The sequence below is a fragment of the Manacus candei genome, unplaced genomic scaffold, assembly GCF_025592945.1.
Source record: "Manacus candei isolate 608988 ecotype Guabito, Panama unplaced genomic scaffold, ASM2559294v1 h1tg000014l, whole genome shotgun sequence".
In the NCBI taxonomy this organism is placed as follows: Eukaryota; Metazoa; Chordata; class Aves; order Passeriformes; family Pipridae; genus Manacus; species Manacus candei.
In genome coordinates this window covers 70,462,082-70,486,413 of record NW_026138062.1, presented here as the reverse complement: position 1 = coordinate 70,486,413, position 24,332 = coordinate 70,462,082, and the positions used below count along the sequence as shown (strand labels likewise).

At 38.3% G+C, this 24,332-nt stretch overlaps 1 protein-coding gene across 4 annotated transcripts in view; it reads left to right on the top strand.

The window, feature by feature from the left end:
- The window catches only part of USP25 (ubiquitin specific peptidase 25), an 88,966-nt gene extending 74,662 nt beyond the window's left edge, over positions 1–14,304 (top strand). For 3 of the 4 annotated variants that reach the window (XM_051779590.1, XM_051779593.1, XM_051779592.1), the window contains 8 exons: positions 1,456–1,569; positions 3,407–3,502; positions 6,804–6,982; positions 7,764–7,842; positions 9,632–9,711; positions 12,232–12,355; positions 13,062–13,257; positions 13,709–14,304. In XM_051779590.1, the coding sequence (XP_051635550.1) occupies positions 1,456–1,569; positions 3,407–3,502; positions 6,804–6,982; positions 7,764–7,842; positions 9,632–9,711; positions 12,232–12,355; positions 13,062–13,257; positions 13,709–13,881 (1,041 nt within the window). In that variant the 3' untranslated portion in view covers positions 13,882–14,304. The remainder of the gene's footprint in view (positions 1–1,455; positions 1,570–3,406; positions 3,503–6,803; positions 6,983–7,763; positions 7,843–9,631; positions 9,712–12,231; positions 12,356–13,061; positions 13,258–13,708) is intronic. The other variant, XM_051779591.1, reaches the window with a different exon arrangement.
- Positions 14,305–24,332: the final 10,028 nt, after the last annotated feature.

Sequence of the window (24,332 nt, the reverse complement as noted above, 5' to 3'; positions counted from 1 at the left end):
GTCAGCCTTAGGGCTTCACAAAGCTGTGGTTGAGGAACCACATGGGAACACCATGATAGGCTTGATGAGGCAGATGCAGGTTGTATTACTCCAGTCTTTTCCCTGCAGCAAGAGAGATGGCTCTTGAAAAATATAAAAGAAAAAAAACCAAACCATGCAAACTCTTTTATTTAGAAACGACTGTACTTCAACTGTTATAATCTAAAGCAAATTTGTAGCTAATCTGAAGATACTGCGTTAATGTTTAAAAACTGCTCTCTGTATACCCAAATTTCACTTAGTGGAATTGTGCTTTCTTCTCAGTGTATCAGCATGCTTTCTAATTATTCTGCTTCTACATACATTCAGACATGCAGCCATATATTCCATTGTTCCTCTTTGTTTCTCCATTTTTAAAAGAAGGAAAGCCAACATCAGAATTTGTAACCTACAAGATTGTAGGTTAGTCATCACATGTTCATTTTGTCTATTTTCTGCCCTTTTTTTCTGCCCTCTGATTGCACAGTTTTCCTTTGTATTTATATAGTGTTGGGTTTAAATAGATAACTGTGTATATTTCTGGAATCTTTGTTAAAAAATGAGGCTATTGTTATAGTTGCAGAAGTAGCATGGCACTCTGTGATTGCTTAGATGAGAGTCAAGATTTAAGTTCTGCAAATGTTGTAAACTGCCTGTTATTCAGTGATAGACCATAGGAGCTGAGATTGTGTCCATTGTTGTTTAAAACTCATTTTAACATAGCAAGAATTTCAGTGACTAGCAAAATCTTCCTCTGATTTAGTTTTTGATTACTCTTCCAAAAAATAAACCTTTTGAATGTAATGTACCTTTAAATATTTTTTAAAATATCTTGATTGTTAGAAGTTGGTTGGTTGGTCTTTTCCCAGAGCATCAGGAAATGTTAGCCTTTGGCTTGTTTCCGTCCTTTAGTATGAATTCAAGAGGTATTTCAGATATGAAGTATCTGGCCTGGCCCTGATCAAGACCAGGTTGGATGGGGCTCTGAGCAACCTGATTTAGTGGGTGACATCCTTGGAATTAGATAATCTTTAAGGTCCCTTCCAACCCAAACCATTCTGTGATTCTGTGATACATTCAGTAATTTTGGGGTGAAATGTATAAGAAGTGGTGGTTCACAGACTCATCCTTTGCCAACTGCCTTAGATCTGTGACAGGTGTTAGAGTTGCAATACTGGTATCCTAACCTGTAAAGATATAATTAGTGATTAAAGAATGAATGAAATATTTTTAATAATTATAACTTAACTTTAAAATGTACTGCTTAAAAATATCACTTATATTCTCAGTTTCTTAATTTTTTCAGAATTTCAGCAGTGCACATCACTGTAGTAGATCAGCCTGTCAGTTTGCGTCTCTCCGTAATTTTCTGTATTTTCTGATTATTACTATGTGTTTGGGGGAAAAAAAAATACTGATAATGGTTTTCTTCTGCAGAGCTCTGATAATGCCCCAGCTCCACCAGCTCCTAACCAGCGAGTTGTAGAGGTGGCGATTCCTGATGTAGGGACTTTTGTGATTGAGTCAGAGGAGGGGGGTTATGACGATGAGGTACATGTGATTGTGTGCACCGCTCCTCCTCGGTGCTTTCCTGTGCTGCCTGATGAGAAGTTTTGGCATGTTTGCACATAGTGACACTTAACAGATTTCTGCAAAACTAAACGCTCAGCGATTTGTAATCTTAACAATACATTAATTTGTGATGAAATATGAAAGGAAAGCACTACCTACTCTAATTGGGCACGCTTTGCATGGTACCGTTTACACTGGAGGTGTATTTGTCTTTTCAGCTGTGGAAGTTGAATGTTTGTGTTAGGCCAGGTAGCCTTCAAAATGCTGGTGATAGACTGCACACCGCTCCATTATTTAAAAAGTGACAGGACAGTGAGTGATGTTCTTAATGTTTGTGCTTCTGTGTCAGTCCAATAAAGCCAATGTTCAAGTCTGATCTCTTATTTGCCAAGGTTAAGCTTTCCAGGCTTTGGGGATTAAATTAGCTGTGGAAATAACCTGAAACTGATGTGGCTGGTGGAGCTGACTCTTGCAAAGCTTAAAAAAAAATAAAAAAAATTCCTTTTTTTACAGGTCAGGCCCAGAGTGGTGCATGTACCTGGTACTACTTGAGGAATAAACGAGAGACCAGTTGTTATCCTGAGAGATGTTATTTTTTGCTGCCCTATTTTAGCAGTAAAAAGTAACATTAAAACTGCCCTGCCTTGACACTGCCTACTCTGTGAATATTTCGGTTGGGGTTAGTGTTGGGGCAGCCCATATTTTCAGGTGTCTGAGCATGTGTTCTTGAGGGGCTCTGGGGAGCTTTAGCTTCCCTAGGCAAATGGATATTTCAGGTCATTCTGCCCTGGAATTGTGATCAATTGTAACTGGGATTGTGGGGTGGGATGTAAAATGATTTAATTGACATCATCACACTGAGTTTAGCTTCTCACAGATGTGTAGTCTCCACCTTTAAAGACATGAGGATTTGACCTTATACAGTGACCTGCTTTTTTGTTTGTTTTTTTTCCTTCTTTTTTTTTCACTGTTGTCCCCATGCCATTGTCTTTCTAGAGGAAAACTTTCTTGCCTATTTCCCTGTTCATTTTGTGTGTTCACTTTTTTTTTTTAATGTTCTTATGTGTGGGAAACTCTTGCAGGGAGTTTCAGGTTCTTCATCTTTTCTTGCTGTGGCAGTTGCTGTACCAGCTTATACCAAGGAGAGAGCGAGAGTTTTTCTTTGCTCACAGTTAACAAAGGAGAAAGGCTTTTCAGAATAACCTAAATGTCTCAAATTGTATGTAACTGATGTGAATAGCTGTGAGATACGTGTCTTACGTTTGGCTTTGTGTTCGTTAATTGTTTTGGGTTTGATGTTCAAGAATTTGTCTGCAAATGCTTCAGGAAGCAATTGCACTTGTAGCAATGAATGAGTCTGATTTTGATGTTGAAATATGCATAAAATACAGGAAGTGTGGTTTACTGTGGTTTTAGTGTAGTGTGACTGGATGATTTTTCTACCTGAAACTTTTTTTGTTTTTTAAATCCTTTGGCCATGGGTAGCACTCATTCAGTGTGCAGTTTCTGCTGGATACTAATGCTGAACGATGCATGTTCCTTTCCTGGGAAGTTTGGACCATGTAACTTTTTTGACACAGTTTTCTTCATTTTTTTTTTTTTAATAAGATTCCTTTGATGTTGTAACAGTAAAACTATATACACATGGCGTGATTTGATTTGCAGAATATGCACACCTGATCTGTATTGAAGTGTGGCATTTCAGTGTATGCATGCATTAAGTTGCCTTTTATCTTGCATGAGACAAAAAGCATATTGAATTTGGTCATTAAAATATTAATCATTCAAAACTTTTACCTTAAATCCCTTGTGGCAGGTCATGCTGACCCCGAACATGCAAGGTATTATCATGGCTATAGGTAAAGCCAGGAATGTTTATGACAGGTGTGGGCCAGAAGCAGGGTTCTTTAAGGTACAACTAACATTTTCAACTTTTTCTCCTCTGACTTTTCTTGTTAGATATGCTATTCCCTCTACCCTTTGAAGTATATTAAGTCTTTTCTAGCATCTATACGTATTTGTCTATATCAGTCATCCATTTAGATATTTCTCCCTTGAAAAATAGACAAATATTTGCCCTGTTTATTTCAGTAGCTTATATACCTTTCTGCATTTTAGCTTTCTAATAATAGTAGTGAAGAAAATGATAGTAACATGAAACCTAGATATGTAATCAATAAGAATATATTCCCCTCCCCTCCTTTTAGTAACTTGACTTTTGGGACATCAGTTTTTTCACCCAGGGAAATTAGTGTTTAATCATTTGTTGTTTATTTTAAAAAGATGTTCTTGTTTAATACTCCTTAAAAGATTTTTAAGAAATCTAAATTACTTTCTTTTGTGTAACTGCATGGATGTCAGTACTATTTATTATAATTTTTTTTATTACTGGGAATTAGACATTAGGCTTGTTGTGGTTATTGCTCTTCACAATGATGCCAGATTTAAAAATGTGTTAGTTTTCTTAAATACACAAACTTCTGAGCGCTTTTAGCTTGTAGTCTTTTCAGGGTATTAGAAAGGGAATTACTTTGACATGATGTAAAATCCTCTCAAATGTGATCTGGAGAGGAGGAAGAAGTTTCTTGCCTGTTACTGAGTAGCAGCCTGTTTTCTTCTTAACTGTTATGATGTAGCTCCACTAGAAGAAACCGTCAAAACCCCAAACGCCCCCCAACAAACAGCCAAACAAACAAAAAACCCTACCAACGCCACCAAAAGGTTCTCCAACCCCTTGGTAAGGAAATTGAAATCTCATGGGTTGGTTTGTTTGTCTGTTTGTGTGGGGGTTTGTAATGGATACTTAAAGAGGGGTTATGACCATAACATATGTTTGCAGGGTTGTCTCTGTTAACTGTACCTGCCCTCAGGGAATGGAGAGACACCTGCTATAGCCTCTGTTGAGTGAAATGGGGTTAGTATGGGATTTAGTGCTGGTTGTTTTTTGTTTTATTTTTCAAACTTACTACTGAATGAAAATATATAAGTATTTTTTTAATTTTTTTTTAAGCTCAAAAAACCACCCTCATTTGATCAAACCACTCCTTACCAGAAAGTTTTTGATTATACCTAATTATTTTTTTAATATGGAGGGTGTTTTGATAGTTTTAAAACAGAAATGTTGTTCAAAATAAAATTATATTTGGTGCTTCAGAGTTATCAAGACAGTATTCAGTTGCAATGTTTTTCAGTCTTTACCTTTGAATGCTTAAAAACTTCTTCTGCTTCACGGGGACAGAATTTGTCTTTGAGGTAAAAAATGTTTTGACATTAAATTGTTGGAAAGTAGAAAACTTTCCTTACTCATTTTCTATGGAATCATGTTTGCAATGGCTTAGAAGAGGTGGAATGTGATTAATTTCCAAGGAATGAATTAGCACGAACATATGCAGATGAACTGGTCCTACTTAGTAACAAAATTCAGGTTTTGAGATTTACCAGATGAAACCTCACGTTTCTCCATAAGCTTATTGTAAAAGCTTCTATATCTTTTAATGCTGTTATACTCTGTGTTTCTTTGTGATTGTTTTTTATGAAAGCAGTGATTTCAGAAAATTTTGGGACTTTTCTATATCTTTGTTTTAGTGTAACTCAGGTGAAACCCCTTTGATGTGGGTCAACTGCCAAGGTAGATCTCAGGCTTAAGACCTGACTAAGATTCAGATATTTCTTGATCAATGACCTCTTCCAGTCATCCTCCTTTAAAGTTTATTGACAGCCCTTGCAGAATGTTTGCTGTGATACTTTTTTCTACCGTCCCTTTTTCCTGTATTTTTTGTAAAGAAAGTGTTACTTTTTCATCGTACATAGGGTTTCTGAACCTGTATTATACCATATTATTTAAAATATGAATATAAAAATAGAGGCTTTGCATTGCATTTTTTCCTACTTCTCAGTAATTATATGAAAAATTAAAATGTCTTAATAGCAATTTCAGTTTGCTTCTGGCCTACCTCAATAAACAGGGTTTAACTGTTATCCTTGATGGCTTTCCAATAGTAGAACTTCTGATGTAAGATAACAGAAACTCTATCTGTGGCTTTTGGCATTTATAATGTTCTCCCAAACTTCCTTTTTAATGGTAATGCATATGAGTATTTAAAGATATTGATGCTGAACAATCTCTTAAGTTTTAAAATTCTCCACATGCTCTGTTTTTAAGTCTGTATGATTATTATCCTACCCACTTGTTTAGTCCTGAAACAAGATATGTACTAGTAGAGGATGGGAGCCCAAATTTCTGACAGTTACCTGCTACTGCCAGGTATTACAACATAAAGGAGTTTGAAATATTGAACAGGGTTGGCTTTTTTCTGACTACTTTGGAGCTTTATTTTGTGCAAATGTTGTATTGAAACTTTGCTGATGTGTTAGCAAACAGTCTCATCACCTCCCTGTTTTGAGAGATAAATTATGGAATGTGTTAACATTTGTCACCATTTTTCTAATTATTTTTCTTCTGTTTTTGTTCCTTCTGTATAGTTTCAGTGAATGAGATCTAATGAACAGAACAAATTATATTCATTAAAATCTAATGTGATGGCACATCTGGAAATGTAAAAACTTCTGATGACCTCTAAAGTTGACCTAAAATATTCAGTGAGGTCTCCATCCTGCCCTATAGGAGGCTAATAATACTGTTCATATTGAGTTATTATTTTCTTTATAAATCCTATAATTTGATCTTTGTTGAGAGACATTCTCATTCTCACTTAGTGTTTCCAAAATCATACATGTTCATTAAACTTCCCATAGAATTTATTTTATTCATGCATTTGCATTTTAACCATATATTAGAGGTACCTTTTGCACATTATGAGTCTTCAGGAAATTTCTTTAAGTAAAGTGTTGGAAATCTTATATGAACTTTGGATTGTAAATACTTAACTCTCTAAGGATTGGATAAATCATCTCTCAGGGAAACATAGCACAGGATTGGAACTGCTTTTGAAGTAAAGGTTTACCTGGGATTTTGACAGGCATAATTTGGAAGAAAAAAGAGCAACTTGACAATTTGTCTGGGTTTTTTTGTTTCTTTGTTTGTTTGCTTTTTTAAAAACACAGTTTGGACTTCTTAGGAGGGTGAACTATTGAACTGTTAAAAAAATATTTTACAGGCAAAATGCCATGGGATGTGAATTGTCTTGTTAGTGTTTGTGACACTGGAGTTTAAAGCCAGAAGGAATAATGTCTATTTTTTTCAAATTATGTAGGCAATTAAATTGGAATACACACGTTTGCTAAAATTAGCCCAGGAAGATCCACCACCTGAATGTGATTATCGTCTGCGTCATGCAATTGTTTACTTCATCCAAAACCAGGCACCAAAGAAGATAATTGAGAGAACATTACTGGAACAGTTTGGAGATCACAATCTGAGCTTTGATGAAAGGTAATAAGATCTGCATGTCTCATTTCCTGTGCTCACGAATGTGATCTGGTGGGTGGAGATGCCCCTTCATGTTCAGCTTGTGCTTGTATTAGAGGGAAGGCTGGTGGCTTTAGTTGGCTCTACCTCCTAGTGAATAGCTTGCAAGTTTACTTGGTAAAACATATCATCTTCTATAAAAATCTCTATAAAAAGAGTAAGCGAGAAGTTGGGTTTCTATTCATATAAAATAAGGAGAAATAGTGTTGTTCATAATTTTGCACATAGATCTCTGTACCTTCTTTCACTGTGCATTTCCTCACTGCCCTGAAAGCCAGCAGTAGACAGCAAAGCCTTACAAGCTAAGTGAGCAACTGACTTGAAAGCAAGACAATGTCTCTGTTTCATTCAAAATTCTGTCTACCTAATTACAGAAATAGACAAATTACAAGCTAGAAAACATCAGTCTGATTTCCGTGTAGTGAATAATCTTCTAAACTTCTGCGAAGTAAATGTTGAACTGTTTCAAGCCATCTGAACTTTTAAAAGAAAGACTGAGCAATGTGGCAATTTAGCAAAATAAAACAAGAAGTAATTCTTTAAATAGCACAGGCCTCCATCACACCTACGTCAAAAGTGTGCTCTCTCCTGCTGATTTATACCATGCATAATAAAAATGAGTAGCATTTTCATACTGGTTTGCATAAGGCTGTAGCTCATACTGTTTGAAGCTGCTGTCTGGTATGGATAATACCCTCTGTGAATTTCCAGTATTATTTCATGATTTCTTGTTGCTTTTTGTAAGGTGCCGTAACATAATGAAGGTTGCTCAAGCCAAACTTGAAATGATAAAGCCAGATGAAGTAAACATGGAAGAATACGAGGTCAGTATTTCTTATGCTTTAAATTAAGTTTTAAGGTGAAATAGTTACCAGTAAGCTGAATTTTGTCTTCACAAATTTCCGCTTATCTTGCACCGAGAAGTTAAAAGTGGTTATTGAAAGATCGTTTGTTTCTCCAGAGGCTGTTGTTGGTCTAAAGCTGGTTTTTCCACATCTGTAATTCCAGCGTTTGAGTCATAAATAAATGTCAGGTTGGAGTCTGTCCTTAGTTCGTTAACGTGTCTTGACGTCAGTAACAATATTTTGTAGTTTATCACTATATGAGCCAACTGGCTTCTCTAGGTAGACAGAGCTGGCAGTGAAGGAGTGAGAGTGGTCTCAGCCCAGCCTTACTCATCCTGAGAACTGGGTAGCAGGCACAGCCACATTTGTGCTTTTCCTCCAGGTGTCTCTGTGGCCATTCCCATTTTCTTGTGAGCAGCAGATTCTTCTGTTTGCTGAGACCATACATAACCAGCTTTTGCACTTAATATTTCCTCCTGTGTAAAACTTGGACAGAAAGTAAGGGCGAATCTTAGACATTAAATAATCGTGATTATATTTGCAAAATAATTCATCTCACAATTAAAGCTAAGCCTGTAGCTGGTTTTACAGCAACAGCTTCAACTCTGTGTAAGTATATTCATTAAGACCTCTTAACAGTGCACCACTTACACCTCATTGTTGTCCTGTTAGGTCCAAAGAACTTGTTTAGGAGGATTATGGGAGTAATCATTCCCTCACAAACCAAATGAAAAATATTTGTCACTTCTCATTAACGTGTCCAGGACCTACAATAGATACTCCCATATTACAGTGTGCCCTCTGTAGCCTGTGATGGGAAAGGGCCCTTAGAGTGGCACTTCTGTTTCATATTTTTTGCTGTTCAGGGATCAACATTTTACCATTTTCAGAATGACATTGCACAGAGAGAATAAACAATTCTAGACTTAGCCTTAAGAGTGGGGAGTTAGGGGTGTCTTCTGTTCCCCTGCAGATGTGCTCCTTTTCTAGCTCCTGAGGCAGATGGTGGTTTCTCCATAGATTGTGTCAGTATTAGTCCTGTATATTTAGTTGGCATTTTATGGGCCCTTTCTCAAACTCCTTCTGTTGAATCTGTAAGAAACTGTGTCCTATGGTGTGCTGTCCCCTATTTTATCTTTAATGCACAATTGAAAGTTGGCATCTAACCTACTGTAGTAAAAGTGCCTTTCTCACTTAGAGCACTTACCTGTAAAGTGGACCAGGAGTCACTTTCTATAAATGGTGAGACAGTAAGATAAATGTTCTGCTCCAGTACCAACATCTCCACAGTCTGAGTTGCATTTGGGTTTTTTGGCACTTCCCATGTAAAGTGTTCAGGCTTTTTCTATGTCATTCTTTTACTGAAATTTAAGCTTAATATTTAGCGCATGAAAAAGCTTTCTAACGCTTCCTGAGTAAATAACTAAATGTAGTGTAGGGAAGAAAAGAAAGGGATCTTATAAAATTCTAACTGTGGTTCTCCAAAGATGCTTTGTGTTCCTTTCAGATAGTAATGCATTCTGTAAGAATAATCTCATCTAGAAATGTTTCAGATACTTAAGAATTTTCTTTTTATTGAGAGAGGGTGTATTCAGGTGGACTTTTCACATATGCAAGCCTACTAAGAGTCCTTAGCACTTACTGTGAGTATTCAACACTAAAAGTGGAAGGAGGGGTGTGTGTAAAAAAAAAAAAGAAAAAGGAAAAAAGAAAAAAATTATATTTCATATGTGTGGATAAAATTCTGTTTACCCTTTCTTATATGCAGAGATGGCATCAAGACTACAGACATTTCAGGGAAACAACCATGTTTCTCATGGTGGGATTGGAGTTTTTCCAAAAAAAGAGGTAAGTGTTTGCATGGAGCTCAAATGTAGTAGAGTGATATAAAGGCAAAATGTAACATGGATAAGTAAAGCTACTTTTTAAATTCAGAAATGTTTAATGTATTATTAATTTCAGTTAAACATTTGTTCAGTCTGTTAATGTCTTCAGTCTTGCATCTGCCTCAGAGCTTCCCACATCATCTTATTCTTAATCTCCATTTCCAATCTCTTCCCAAGCCATGAGTACTTTTCAGAGCACCCTTCATGTGCTCCCTTATTGTTCCTTCTCTCCTAATCTTAAGTGGTCTGAGTATCCCTCAGCCATAAAAATCTTCTTTCTCTGGCACCACATGCACGTACATTTATCTGCTTTCATCAGCAATCACATTTAGTCAAGTCCTGTCTTACCTGCCTTTTTACTGGGTCTTCCCACTGAAACAAAGTTTTGCCTTCTGAGCCAAAACTCCACCTGTGATGGGCTCTAAAGGTCTTGAAAGCAGAACATATTTGAGAAAAACTATCATGCATAACTGTCCTAGTTGTAGCTGATTGTCCTTAGCTCCATGGTGATTCATTCTCTTCTCTTTTTGAATCAAGTCAGGAATTGTGACTGTATAAAATTGGTGACATTTATGTACTTAATGCACTAGAGCTAAAATTTATTCTGATCATGCAACAAGGATGGTGATTAGAGTATAAATGCCTCAAAATGAGAATTAATCAATTCTTATGAGAGAATCCCTCAATGAGAATGGAGAATAAATGTCTGAAACCAGAATTGTTCAGAAGTACCTCATCCTCCCATGCCCAGCCAAAGGAATGAAGTGGTTAGTTGCAGAATATCCAGTGGATGACATCTGTGGTATGAAAATTGAGCATTCACATGAGATAGGAATTTTTGATTTTGGAAACAATTCTGTAGTCAATCACTGATTTTTCATGTATAAAAAAGTAGGTAGGGTAATTTATAGTGGAAATCAAATTTAATTCTTTGTCTCTTAGTTGAGTAGTAAATTGCTTCATATTTCTCTTTCTTGTCTTGTATCTTCCCAAAAAAGAAAGGCTTTTAACAAACCAGAAAAATTGATGGGAAAAGGCAACTGCCTTGCCTTTGTGACAAGATATGTGTTTGTATAGTGGCAAACACAATGAGCCCATAGTCCTGATTTGTCTTCTGCTTGTTAGCATATAATAAATAGTACATTAATTAATAATCTAAATTGCAATATGCTACCTTGGCAGTCTTAAACAGTTTTTATGCAAAGGTTAGTCAGAAGATTGCCTGACTTACTTGAAAAATAAACACTCTGGGGATGTTGCTTCATCCCCTAACAAGGCAAAAAAGTCACAGGCATTGGTGTGGCTTACAAGAACCCTCCTTGTTACCCCTGTACTTCATGCTTGCTCTGAGCTTGTAATCAGGAATGGAAGATCTTCGAGTTCCTTGGCACTGGGACTCCAACTGTAAAATACCAGTGTTTTCACTTATTCTCCTCTTGCCATAATATATTGTGATCATGCTGTAGGGGAGGGAGCAAAGCACAGGTTTGTGCTCTGTGCTGAACAGCAGTTTTCAGGAGTTTGGTGTAGTTTCAGTACTTTCAGCCTTTTTTAGTAGTTTCGTGGTTTGGTTTAGGTAATTTCAACTTTAACCGTAACCTCGCGTTCTCACTAGGAGCTGAGTAAGTGCACAATGTACCTTTCCTTACCTGCCTTAGGAAATTTCTCTTCCTACATTTTTTTAAAATTTGAATAAAAATGAGATACCAAAGTGCTTGTTTTTAGGGTAGCTGCCTAAGCTGCTTTCATTGCCTGTCATAACTGGGTTTTTTTAAGTCAGAGAATTAACCATTTCAGGTTTCTGCTGGAAATGGTGTGCAGCAGTGTGAAGGGAGATTGTTAATCTGTACATGAAGGGGTCTCTGTCAATTACTAACTGTTAGGTTTTTGAGTCCTCTCTTACTCCTGGTCTACCAATCAGGCTTGCATTTATCTGCTGCAATTAGATTAAAGACAGAACTATCAACAATCTAAAACAGCACTTCTGCTTTTGAAGTGCTTTTGTGGCTTCTTCCATGACATTAGATTTCAGGAATTTGGAAAAACTTAAAGATTAAAAATTCACAGGTTTTTTGTTTTGGAAGTAAGGTGACAGCTTTGATTCTTATTTGCTGAGGTGCAGAATGCTATTAAGAGATTTATGACAACAGAACCTCAAACCTAATGTGACATAAATGCACAGTATGTTTTCAGGTCTACTCAAGGCCCATCCAAAGGTGGTTTTGAAGTGAGTGAAATGGTACCTGTTGGTTTCAGTGAGCTTTGGATTACATTTCATGTGCAATGATCTAACCTGATAATAAAATAATTTGGGTTTATGTGTGTAAACAACAAAACTGTGTGGTAGAAAAAAACGTTGTGAAGAGATTGGTGGGTAGGGGTGGACTAGACATAAAACAAGTGGAGTTACCTATCCTTCACTTTACCTTGAAGCAGGTGGTACCTGGATGTTGTATCTAATGCTTTTGTTTCTTCACTTCAGCTATATGGAAGCCTTGCTCTACCTTATCTATGCTTACCAGAATAACAAAGAACTCCTGTCCAAAGGCCCATACAGAGGGCATGATGAAGAGCTGATATCTCACTACAGACGAGAATGTTTGCTAGTAAGTGAAGGGTCAAGTACTATGTTTCAAAAAGTTGAGTTTACTGCATAGCTTGAATAAAATTAGTAGAAAAGCGTTGCTATCATGTACAACAAAAGCAAAACCTCCCTCCATTAACAGTTTAATACTTAGACTCCTGTACGGGGGGAAAAAAGAAAAAGTAAAATGGAAAACATTATTTCCCTTTTTTTTTTTTCAAATAATCAGTCATTTTTGATTGATTTGATTGGTTACATTTATGACTGTAAATAGTGTGCTCACTGCCACTGTGTCTGGGCTAGGTAGGAGCAATAATTGACAGCACTGGGGAGCAGGCTCACCCTGTTGCCATAGTTTTACGAGGAACCAAATATTGGAAAAGGCATCAGTGATGATGCCTTGTTTGAAGCAAGGGATTTTTATCTTGTTATGTCACCTTTAACAACAGTGAGAAAATAAAAACAGGTGATAGAACCTCAGTCTTAAAAAGAACAGTTGCAAAGTTGGAGTTGGCAGGTATGAAATGAAGTGGCTTCAGGAACAGCACAAGATCAAGTGGATTTTTAGAGTTTATATATCATTGCTGTAAATGTCAAAACACAGCTGTGGTTAATATGAATTACCAGGTAATTTTGTAGGAACAAAACAAACTGATAAGACTGATGCATGGCAGAATGTGAAATGCTGTATACTTAAAGGCTTTCCTTTTTTGTGGTGGTTTATGAAGAAACTAAACGAACATGCTGCAGCACTGTTTGAATCGGGAGATGATCAGGAAGTGAATAATGGCCTGATCATCATGAATGAGCTTATTGTCCCCTGTTTGCCATTACTACTGGTGGATGAAATGGAAGAGAAAGATATTGTTGCTGTGGAAGATATGAGAAACCGTTGGTGTTCCTATCTCGGACAAGAAATGGAACGTAAGTCATTTATTCATTAAGGTTAAAGGGCCTCATGTACCTTTTTTATTAATATGATGTTTCTGATGACTGGAATTGAACCTATATCTTTTGTGCCTTCATAATGTTTTTTGAGCTATCCTGACTTTTGAATAATCCTGTACACATTTCAATAAAAAGTTTTTCCATGTGTTGCACTGGGGTATCAGACCTCAAGGGAAACGTGCTTTTTGAATGGAAAAACATTTGTGGTGTTAGACCATCTGAAGGGGCACTTATATCAACATCTTTACTATACTAGGAATTGGTATGTCCTAGTTATTGCTGGTAGATCTGTAGAAAGTGGATTATTCCAAGTGAAACTCCTCTTCTTCCCACCCACCATTAAAAAAAAGTCAACATTGGGCAGAAAAGGGAGAATTCTACATGCAGACTTAAGTGCTTACATTTGTTTTTCTCACTTGATTTGCAGCCAACTTGCAAGAAAAGCTGACAGATTTCCTGCCAAAACTGCTAGATTGTTCTACAGAGATTAAAGGTTTCAATGACCCGCCAAAGTTACCCTCCTACTCCACACATGAACTGTGTGAAAGATACGCCCGAATCATGTTGTCACTCAGTCGAACTCCAGCCGATGGGAGATAAATTCTGCGACCTTCCTAAGCACATTGTATAAACTTTTTTAGTTCTTAAACCTTGCCTTCCTGTCACAGGGTTTGCTTGTTGCTGCTATAGTTTTTAACTTTTTTATTTTAATAACTGCAAAAGAGAAATGACTGTCCAAACTTTAGCCAGACTGCAAACGATTAAAGCTGAGAATCGCATGGCACTCAGTCGTTTCAACCAGAATTGATGCAACATGCAAGTCTGATCACTATGGCAAAACTGCTTTTTTGCCATTTATCTGTTACAGTATTACTTTGCTTTTATCTTAAGATCCTTTACTTTATCAACAGCTGTCTGGATCATTTTGTGACTGCAACTACTTTAAGTGTCCAGTGCTGTGTAAATACATGGTACTTGGTAGCTTGTAAATGAAATGAAAGAATAAAGTTTTATTTATGGCTACTTCTGTGTTTGCAAGCAGATACCTTGTATATTATTGTAAAATACGGATATTTTTAGAAGAAATACGGTATATTGATGGGTTACTCAATTTTATAGACAAGGTTCTTCAGGATTTATGGCCAGTTTAGATATACAGGTAGTCGGAGATTACTGTATGTGAATATATTGAAAAACTGTCACAGTATTATACACCATGTTTTTTTGTATATTCTTCACTGATCTGTATGATACTGCACCTGAACACTTTTCTCTGTGTGAATGGCCATGCCAAGTCTTTTCTAATAGTAGGGACTGGCTTCTGAAGCAAAACAATAATGGCACCTTCCTTCTATTCTCAGAAAAAAAAAAAATTAGAGTACAAAAATTAAAAGTATTTTCAGTAGAAATATATTACACCCTCTGAGCAAAATTTCTAGAAATTGATTAAAGTAAAGAATATAAAGGTTTTAAAAAATGGAATTTATTAAGCTTAAAGATTAATCAATTTTTAATTGGTATTTTAGTCATGTAAATGACCAAAAAGAAAACCTTAACGTTAATTCCTTACTTGAAATGGGTTGCTGTTGTTGCAACAAAATATCTCAGAAATCTTTTATCTGTCCTAATTGAGTTTCTATTGGAAGTGAAAAAAAAATCTATTGGGCTTCTTTTGTAGAAATTAAATGCTGTCTGGTTTTAATGAAGAAACTTAATTATTTTGTGGAAAAAGAGATTTAATGCGTCTGAGGTAATCCTGTTACCTGACACTATTTTGATTCCTACTCTTTATAGAGAACGTTTTGTGTTAGATCAGTAAAATATGTGAATATTTATTTGTATGTTTTTATTGGAGCGACACATCTTTTCCTTACAGGCTTTCAAGTGGTGTTTATTTGAATATCTACTAATAAAAGGCCACAGAGGAAGGGAAGGACCGCCTAGAAATGCAGTGGGCATAGATGAATGCACCTCATGTGCAAGAAATGGCAGAGTTCACCCTTAGCACATATCAGTCTTAGAAGTAGTTCACTCTGGATTACAATATACAGTGACTAGAGTGTGGCCTTCAATTCAAAATATGTTTAGGGATGTTCTCTTCTGTTTTCAGTACTGCAGTTCTTCATGCTTTTTCAAACTGTCCATTTATTTTATCAAATTCTTTTTTTCAAAAAGAATATTGAACTTTTAAAAGTGAAATACTGCTCAGGAGCCTTTTTTTTTAGGTCTGAAACTATTGATGTGCAAAATATCACTCTTCAAGGAAAGGTATGCTTATTATGAAATGGGAGAGAGGATAAATTTTAAAAGGTTTTACGTTTTGCACCTGTTCCGCTTTGATCTGAAACTCAAGAATATGCCTCCTTAGCACTGTATATTCTTAAGCAAGGTCTTGAACAGATCAGAATTCTTACTTGCCTTTTTCAGTAAGAGTAAAAAGAATTAAATGTAAAAGAGCAACTCTGTTTTGTTATTGCTAAAAGGTTTTGAGTTTGAGTGTTTGTGGAAGCTTTTAAGGAAAGCTCCCCTCTAACCCTGCAGGAACCAGTTACCCATATCTGTGTAATCCTTTGTGACAAACACGGGGGGAAAGCCACTCTTTCTAAGATAGAGTAATAAATTATTTCATTTGGGAAGAATATCTAAGAGATTTAAATCAAAAGGAAGCAAGGAAGGATGAGATTGTTCTTTTTCTTTGTTTTTTTGTTTTCAGTTTCTTCCAGTATGCAAATAATTCATTGTAGAACATAGTACTGAAGATAAATAGGTATTCCTTTGCAAAGACTTGAGTTTTTGAGTTGAATTGAGGTCTAGTCAAGCAGAAATAAACATATATGCATTTTACTATTTTACTATATTTTAAATATCTGATTTTAAATCTTCAGCTGAATCATTAGTTTATTATTTTGTCTTAAAATTCTTGTTTTTCACTGCAATAATATAGTTGATAGCTTGGATTCACATTGCCTAACACAAAACCTATAGAAGTAACTGTGAGGTAGTAAAGCATAAAGTCCATTTGCTACCTAATAATCTGACTGGGTTATGTAAGTAGATATGTCTCTTCAGTATGGAGATTGAGATTTTTATATTTTTTTTCACTTTACAGAACACAAAAAGGGAATTTAACCAAAACTCATTAATAAATCACCTGCACCATCAAGTAAAGGGTGGATTTTTTTCTTTTTTCTGGATGTTGCTTCATACTGTGGAGGACCCTTAAGGCACTGCCCTTTTTCAGTTAATTGCCTTTTCCCCACACACACAGGTCTTCTTTTTAGCCAGACTATCCTGTTGCTGCGCTTCACCTGATATTTGGTAGTATCAAGAATCCTGTTGACTCCAGCTCAAGCTGCCATAGCAGATCTGTTACTTTCAGCCTAGCCAGAAGACCATGAGCAGCAGCAGAATTAACCTGAACAAATGAAGAGGATCGATGGAGTCAGTTTGTACTTCTTAGATGTGGTGGTATTTGAGATCACACCAGACACAAAGACTTGATCTTTGTTATCAAGTTGCTTTGTGGACAGTCTGTGTTTTAGCTGCAGGGAACAGGTTTGCTCCAGAAAACCTGAAGTATGAGCAGAGTCAAAAGCATGTGCTTCATGTTCCAGCATTAAAATACCAAAATTTGATAATGTCTGCGTTAAGTATCTTTCAGATTATTTCTAGGCTGCTCCAGCGTGCCTGTGAAGATTGCAGCTCCAGAAAGGAACTCGATGTCAACAATAGCACACAGAAAACGGTCTGATACTGTCCAACAAACATAGAGGTCCCTAAAGGGAGAGACAATGGTGGTTGTTTATATTCTTCATTTTGTGTTGTTTCCTTTTCTCAAACTCCAGAATCCAAATGTCTGTGGGAGGCCTTATATAAGCACAAGGTAAAGAATGTCGATGAGAAAATGTACCACTAAGTATATAATAAGTCACCTCATCTATGCAGTATTTTTCAATGTAAATGTGTATTTTTTTAAAAAATTATATTCTGGGTTTATGCCTAGAAGGATGCAAGTAAAATGAATATCAGTCATGACAGTGAGAGGAAAGTGTTTGCATCTTTCCATTACTTGCTTCTCTAGTGGATATTAATATAGATATGAAAAAGCTCTGGCCCAAAGAGTTCTTTTAGCAAAATACAGTAGGTAGAATTCAAAAGGGCAGTGATTCTTTTAAGTGGAACAGAATTATTTTTCATGTGATTGATATCCAGTTTGTATATTGTGTTGTTCTGGTTTTTGAAGATCTTTTGAAATCCTGGGCTTGATGGATAAGTGTTAACTGGAAACATTCTTAACTCCTTAGGAATATCTTTCTTTATAGAAAAACTAACAGTATCTGTATTCCCCCAATTCAGTTCCCATCAGCAGAACATTCCTGCTTGGTTCAGCGTTTGTTTCTGCTCTGATCCATATGGGAGCAATTCCCCCAAAACTTTAGTGGGCATGTCTGTTGCTGCCGTACACACTTGTGCTCCAGCTTTGTTGTCATGCCCTTAAAATCCTGGCTGTGGAATTTTCTTCATCATGAGTTTCAGATTTTCACTGTATGTAGCAGAAAGAGGCTCACACTTCTTGGAAACAGCTTCTTGAGGCAGCACTTTGAAAGAACAGCTTGACTTGCTTTCTGGTGGTTGGGATTAACCCAAATCCCCTTCTCACAGCCTGGGAAATGTATTGTTTTCAGGATGGTCATCACTGGATGGATTCATCGTGAATGTTAGGATATGGTCATCCTTCATCACTCCATATCTTAGATGAAGTACCTCTCAAAGTTTGGGCTCCATGGTTCTGTTCACTCCCATTTTTCATTTCCCCCCTACCCTGTTGTTCCCGTTGAAGTCACTTGAAGATCCCCTTTCCAGGTTTTCTAGTATGTTTAGTTTTTGATTCACCATCAGCTGGTCTAACCACTGTACCTTCACTACCAGGTGGAGCTAGTGATACAGAACCAGGATTGCACTGCTTCCATCTGATTATCATGGGCTTGGAGCTGCCTGTGCAGGATCTGTGGGTCAAGTAACACCATCCACACTCATGCTGTCTGAGCTCAGCGTTTGAGAGTCTGAAATAGGAAAGTCGTGGATAGTTAACTATAGTTAACTAAACTGCAGGTTTTTTCTGTACCATGTCTTGGCACATTTAAAAAAAGAGAAAAAGGAAATATTTTGTTGGAGACTGACTTAACAGAGCAGTCAACTGAACTGAGCACTTCAGAAGTGTGAGGGGCATCTCATGCACTGTCTCAACACTATCCAGGTTTGTGAAGGCTGTAGAGGCTGTTTCTCATGTTCAATAATGTTTTCTTTGGTTTGCCCTGATCCTTATGCTTTGTCCTGAATTATTAAAACTGCAGTCAAACATAAAGTTGGGCAAAAAGCAGCTACGTCGTGCCGTGCTGGTTTGAATTGGTGTCTGTGCAGTCCCTACCCGTGTCTGTGTTCTGTATCTGGGTGTTTCCTATCACTGTGTGGGACTATATCTGCTTCATAATCTATTTGAAAGTTCCCTGAACCCATCTGTATTTTGTGGACATGCAGGCAATCGGGGAAGAGCAGTAATTCCTGTAGATTTTCTTCAAGAAACAAAACTTGCATTTTGTCTGACCTGAATCTGTAACTGAAACTTTCAGTTGAATTGTGGACTGAGGGCTTGGAAAAGCTATGGGAGTTTGGGGAGGGGTTGGTTTTTTTAAATTATAGATAATACGGCATCATGGGGTGGAGGGAATCACTACATAAGTATAGTAAACTTCTGTATGGATTAGAAAAAAACATTTGTTGAAGTAAGAAGTTTAAAGCAAAAAAATCGGTGTCACATAATGCAATTTGAAGAAAACCTCCTGTGTTCTTAGAGGTTGGAGTCGTTGGCTTTTGAAAGAAACCTTGGTCTCTGAAACTGAGAAATTTGTAACTTTAATAACTCACGGTAATACATTCATTTAATCTGCTTATGAAGCTCTTTTATTTGGAAAGTTTCTTTAAGTTTTGCATCTCACAAAGCGGATTTTTAAAAAAAAACAACCAAACCAACCAACCAACCAAAACCAAACCTTCCTCACAAAATCAAATAACAAAATCCCCATTCCTCCAGGGAGATAATATTGTTCTGAGAAGTCCAAGTTGAGTTTGGATGCACAAAAAAACTTCTTATCTCCTCCCTCCCGTGATCACAGTCTGTTTTGAACAAGTACATTCTGTTTTGGAATATGTACAATTTCTCTTTGCATTTCCGAAGGAAAGCTTGTCATCTCCAGTGCCTTTGAATGTGAAAATAAGACCTGTAATTGTATTTGGCACAGACACTTGTTCCACTCTCAGCTGATGGTGATTTTAGTTATGTGGTTGTTGCAAGGCGCTTGAACAAATGAGCATCCATCTGAAGTATGCCGACCTCAACATGCTTTGAGTAAAAAGATTTACACTGCTGTGTTTTAGGAATTTACTCCCCTTCGCCCAGTTTAAGATTTTTATTCAAATGCCTTGCAGTGGGTAAGTAAAACAGTACTGGTTTTATTTGCCATTGTTCTACTCCAATGAAGACAGTGACATCTCTGTGTTACCTGGACTTCCTAAGAGATTTTATGGTGCTTTGTGCTCTGTGAATTTGTTTATCTGAAATGGCAGGTGATTGGAGTTAATTACCTGTTGGTTGCCGTTGACAGAGAAGAGCCATAATGTTGTTTTCTTATTAGTAACAAAGTAAAATTAAATAATTTCTCCCTTGACACTATTCCCCACAAGATTAGGAAAGCTAAGGATCTTTTTTAAGAAAGTAGAAGTCTACAGGTAAAAGCTGGTAATAATTGCTCATAAACCCTTTGGGATCGCACCTGCATGGATAGCATGTGTGTTCTCCCGTCTTTGTTCCTGGAGTAGACACGCAGCTGAAAATACTGACTCAGAAGTATTTATGATGGATTTTTATTTGCTCTATAGTAATTTTAAGGGGATTTTGGTTTATATATGTTTGCTTTAAAGAGACTTGTTTTGTAAATGCATAATGTCAGTTTTTGGTGTTAAGCAAGAAATTTCAATGAGTTGCAGTGGCCTTTTTTTATCAGAAGTTAAGTTTTGAAACTTTGCAGTTGTTATCCTCAGTTCTTGATCCTATTACCTGGCTAATTCCCTACTGTCCCCAACCAAAACACTTTTGAAACTAAGTAGTGGGCTCAGGGCCCACTACTATAATTTTGTTGTTTGCTTGTGGGTTTTTTGTTTGTTTGTTTGTTTTTTAATGAAAAGATCATGTGTTTGGCAAAGACAGTTACAAGAGGTCTAAGGTAGCTACCAAATACAGCTAAGCTCTGGCTAAGAGAAGAGAGGCTATTAGTACAGCCAGTTTTAAACTAATCTGTCTTGTGTTATTTCTGCTATTAAGACTGAATAATTTGGTTGTAAGTGGTGTGCAAGTGGTTACAAATACTGGTTACAAGCAATCTGTAAAAGGGTGCTGTGCAAAGAATATTTACAGGGAAGTGCTGTGCAAAGAATATTTACAGGGAAGTGCTGGACAATGAGTAAATGCTGAGGACTTCTATGTACGTAGTCTAACACCTTTTTCCAGAGGGAGAGTGGAGTTGGATCTCAGCAGAGTTCAGAAAAGACGTGAGAGGTGTTATCTGCTCCAGAAATGCTCAGAGGTGTGAGCAGACAGAGATATTCCATGAAGGATTTGTGAAGAGTGAGGGAGTGAAGGCTGCCGTGTTCCCTCATCTTGTGTTTGATCAACTGCAGGCTCTTTGCCCAGAGGAGACTCAATGTTTCTCAACAGTGTAGGCAAAACTGGATTTGGCCATGAGAGATGATGGAGTGGGGCTCCCTGCAGTAGAAGAAGGAGAGGAAATGGGTGCATTCTGGACAGACACTAGGGAGACAGGCATGCCATTTTCTGGAATTGGGACTGATGACAACAGTTGGGAGAGACCCCTTGTTTTCCATAGAGTCACTGTCTGCATGCTGGTTGTTCCCCTCCTTTCCCTTGTCATCGGCAGAACTGCAACTCCAGGCTTGTGCATGGGCTGAGTCTGTCAGCCGTCTGCTTCCTCAGCTGAGTTCCTGCTTTGCCACTCCCCTGTTCAGTGTCACACCTGCAAGCTCATTTTCACTTCTTTTAAAAGTCCCTTCTGAGTCTCTCCTTCCTAGGGTACAAGCCCTGTTGGATAAGGGAAGTGATGGCCTTACCTTCTAAATAGTGAAGGGGAGTATCCTGTATTAAACGTGCACACAATTGAATCCAGCTCACTGAGTAGTCTCAGCTATGCTGTAAGTGACTGACTGACACATGGCAATGTGTGTCCTTCCTTCAGATTTTAGAGCATTTTCAGATTTCTACAGTCATTGCTTCTATTTCAGCTCACTGATGAAGAGGTCTGTGTGGGATGTTACTCCTTCCCCTGCTTTCACTAGTAATGCTTCCCCTGGAAAGGAGCTCCCAGTAACAAGAAACCTCCGTAATGATGCCACAAAAATGTCTTGGGAATAAAAAAAGCAGTGTGCCCTTGTAGGCAAGAAGGCCAGTGGTATCCTGGGGTGCATTAGGAAGAGCATTGCCAGCAGGTTGAGAGAAGCAATCCTGCCCCTCTTCTCAGCCCTGGTGAGGACCATCTGAAGTTCCATGTCTAATTCTGAGCTCCTCAGGACAAGAGAGACATGGAGCTCCTGGATTGGGTCCAGTGGAGGGCTATGAAGATGATTAAGGGACTGGAGCATATCTTATGAGGAAAGGCTGAGGGAACTGGGTCTGTTCAACCTCAAGAAGAGATGACTGAGTGGGGACCCCATCAATGTCTATCAGTGTCTGCAGGGGATGGATCCAAACTCTGCTGGGTGGTGTTGAGCAATAGAACAAGAGGTAACAGGAAGAAACTAATGCACAGTAAGTTCCACCTGAACATGAGGAAGAACTTCTTACTGTGCAGGTGTGTGCAGGTGTGTGTGGAACACGCTGCGCAGAGAGGGCTTGGAGTCTCCCTCACTGGAGATACTCCAGAACTGTCTGGATGCAATCCTGTGCCATGTGCTCTAGGATGACCCTGCTTGAGCAGTGAGGCTGGACCAGATGACCCACTGTGGTCCCCTCCAACCCTACCTAGACTGTGATTCTGTGGTAAACCAGAAATTTTGGTCTTGCACCTCGGGCAGCATTTAAAAGCCATGAGATTGGAATGGAAAAGCTCCTCTGGTGATCACTGGTCTCCATGTACCACCTGGTACAGTTAGACTCGGCCTAGGCTTTCTTTAACGCCAGCACAGTGTGTTGTCATGAAATAGTTTTCATGGTTCTACAGAGAGTAAAATTTCCCGACAGCATGTGCAGCAGGGCTGTGCAGGAGATGATTGGGTTGCGTGTCGGAAGCTACATGTTAAGTCCCTGAGTTACAAATTTCATATTAGTAGCAGGCCTCCTACACTGGAGAAACGTAAAGAGTTTAAAATGCATCAGACAGGCTGCAAATGAACATGGATGTGCTGAAAATGAAAGCTTTGCTGTCTGAAAAATCTTACATGGTGACAGCTGAACAATGAGGAATGCAGTTAACACACTTGAAGTTTCCTATTTGTTCAGTTTTGACCAAGCTCTTACCTACTGCGTTACAATATTTTAAAAGGTTATGTTTTTTATGTGGCTCATCTCCCTAAACTAAGAATCTGGAAGTTTTCTTTGGAATGGCAGCCTATATACATAATTTTTATTATTTTTTTAACTTTCCTGTTGAGTTTTTCAGCTGACTTGCACAGGAAATAATTTGCATTAATTTGGACAGCTTTTCTTTAAGTGCATAGAGCATATGTACTATTGACAATGCTTTTATATTGCAGATTTTACAGAGCCTGTGGATTTGTCTGGACTGGGTTGCTTTTATGCTTGTCGTATGTTTTATGTTTTCTGGAGAGCCTGATGCTGGAAGTGATCCCTTCAGAGTCTGTGGGAAGGGGGATAGGGTCTGCTGGGCTTCACGGAAAAGAAACATGAATGCTTCCCTCAGCAGCGGAGACAGCTGTATATCTGGGAAGGCTGTGGGGATCTCCAGGGGTAAAAAGATTCCTAAATATTTTAAGTTTCTTCAACCTGTGTAGATTTACTGAAAGCACTGAAGTCTGGCTTTGAGTGATGAGAACCGCGGGCTGTCCAGGCGGCTCGGGGGCTCCCCATCCCTGGCGGTGTTTAGCTGAGCAACCCGGTCTGGTGGGAGGTGTCCCTGTGCACGGCAGGGGGTTGGAACTGGGTGGTGTTTAAGGTCCCTTCCAGCCCCAACCATTCCGGGATGCCGGGACAAGACCGGGAGGAGGGAGCGGCGCGTCCTGCGGGGCCGCAGCGGCACCTGCCGGGCGGGGGATGCTCCCGCCGCTCCCGCCGCTCCCGCCGCTCCCGGAGGTGCGTTCCAGCTTCGCTCCTGGATGACCACCGGGGCTAAACACCTAGGGTGCGTGTAAATTAAATGCGATTATTTTATTTTTGTTTTCCCGTGGGCGGGAAGGCTCAGGAGCGGTCCCAGGGATGCTGTTTTTTCTCTCACGACACTTCATAGCTGCCTCTGACTGGAGCAAGGGAGAATAATTTTACACTTATAGCCGCGTCTTCACGTGGATCGGAACAACTCCTTTTCTTCCCCCGGGGCTGGAAATGAGGTGTAGATTTTACCAGGGAAAGCCTGAAGTGATTAGGGACTATTTTAGGGTAGGCAGCTTCTTCCGGTCGTTTACTCTAATGGCTGCAGTTAGTGTGGCCGTTCTACTAAACTGCTTTGTGAGTTTAAAACAGCCAGCGATGGGTGGTGTGGTGTTCTTAGCAACTGGTTCTTTTCCTCTGGAGTTAGTTTTGTGATTGGTACCAATGCCACGGCTTTGGCAGGATGCACCAGCTCCCAGGAAGCTTTCCTAGGAAACTAGTGGGGCTTTCTGAGACCCTGGGGTGCCTGTGAACAAGTCAAATGAGGATAGTTTGTCAGAAGGTGTTTAAAAATAATCTGGCATATTGTGAATTTAGTCTTTCTACCTTAAGGCTGTGTATAAATAGCAGATTCAGGATAGCCACACACTGGAAATTTTTA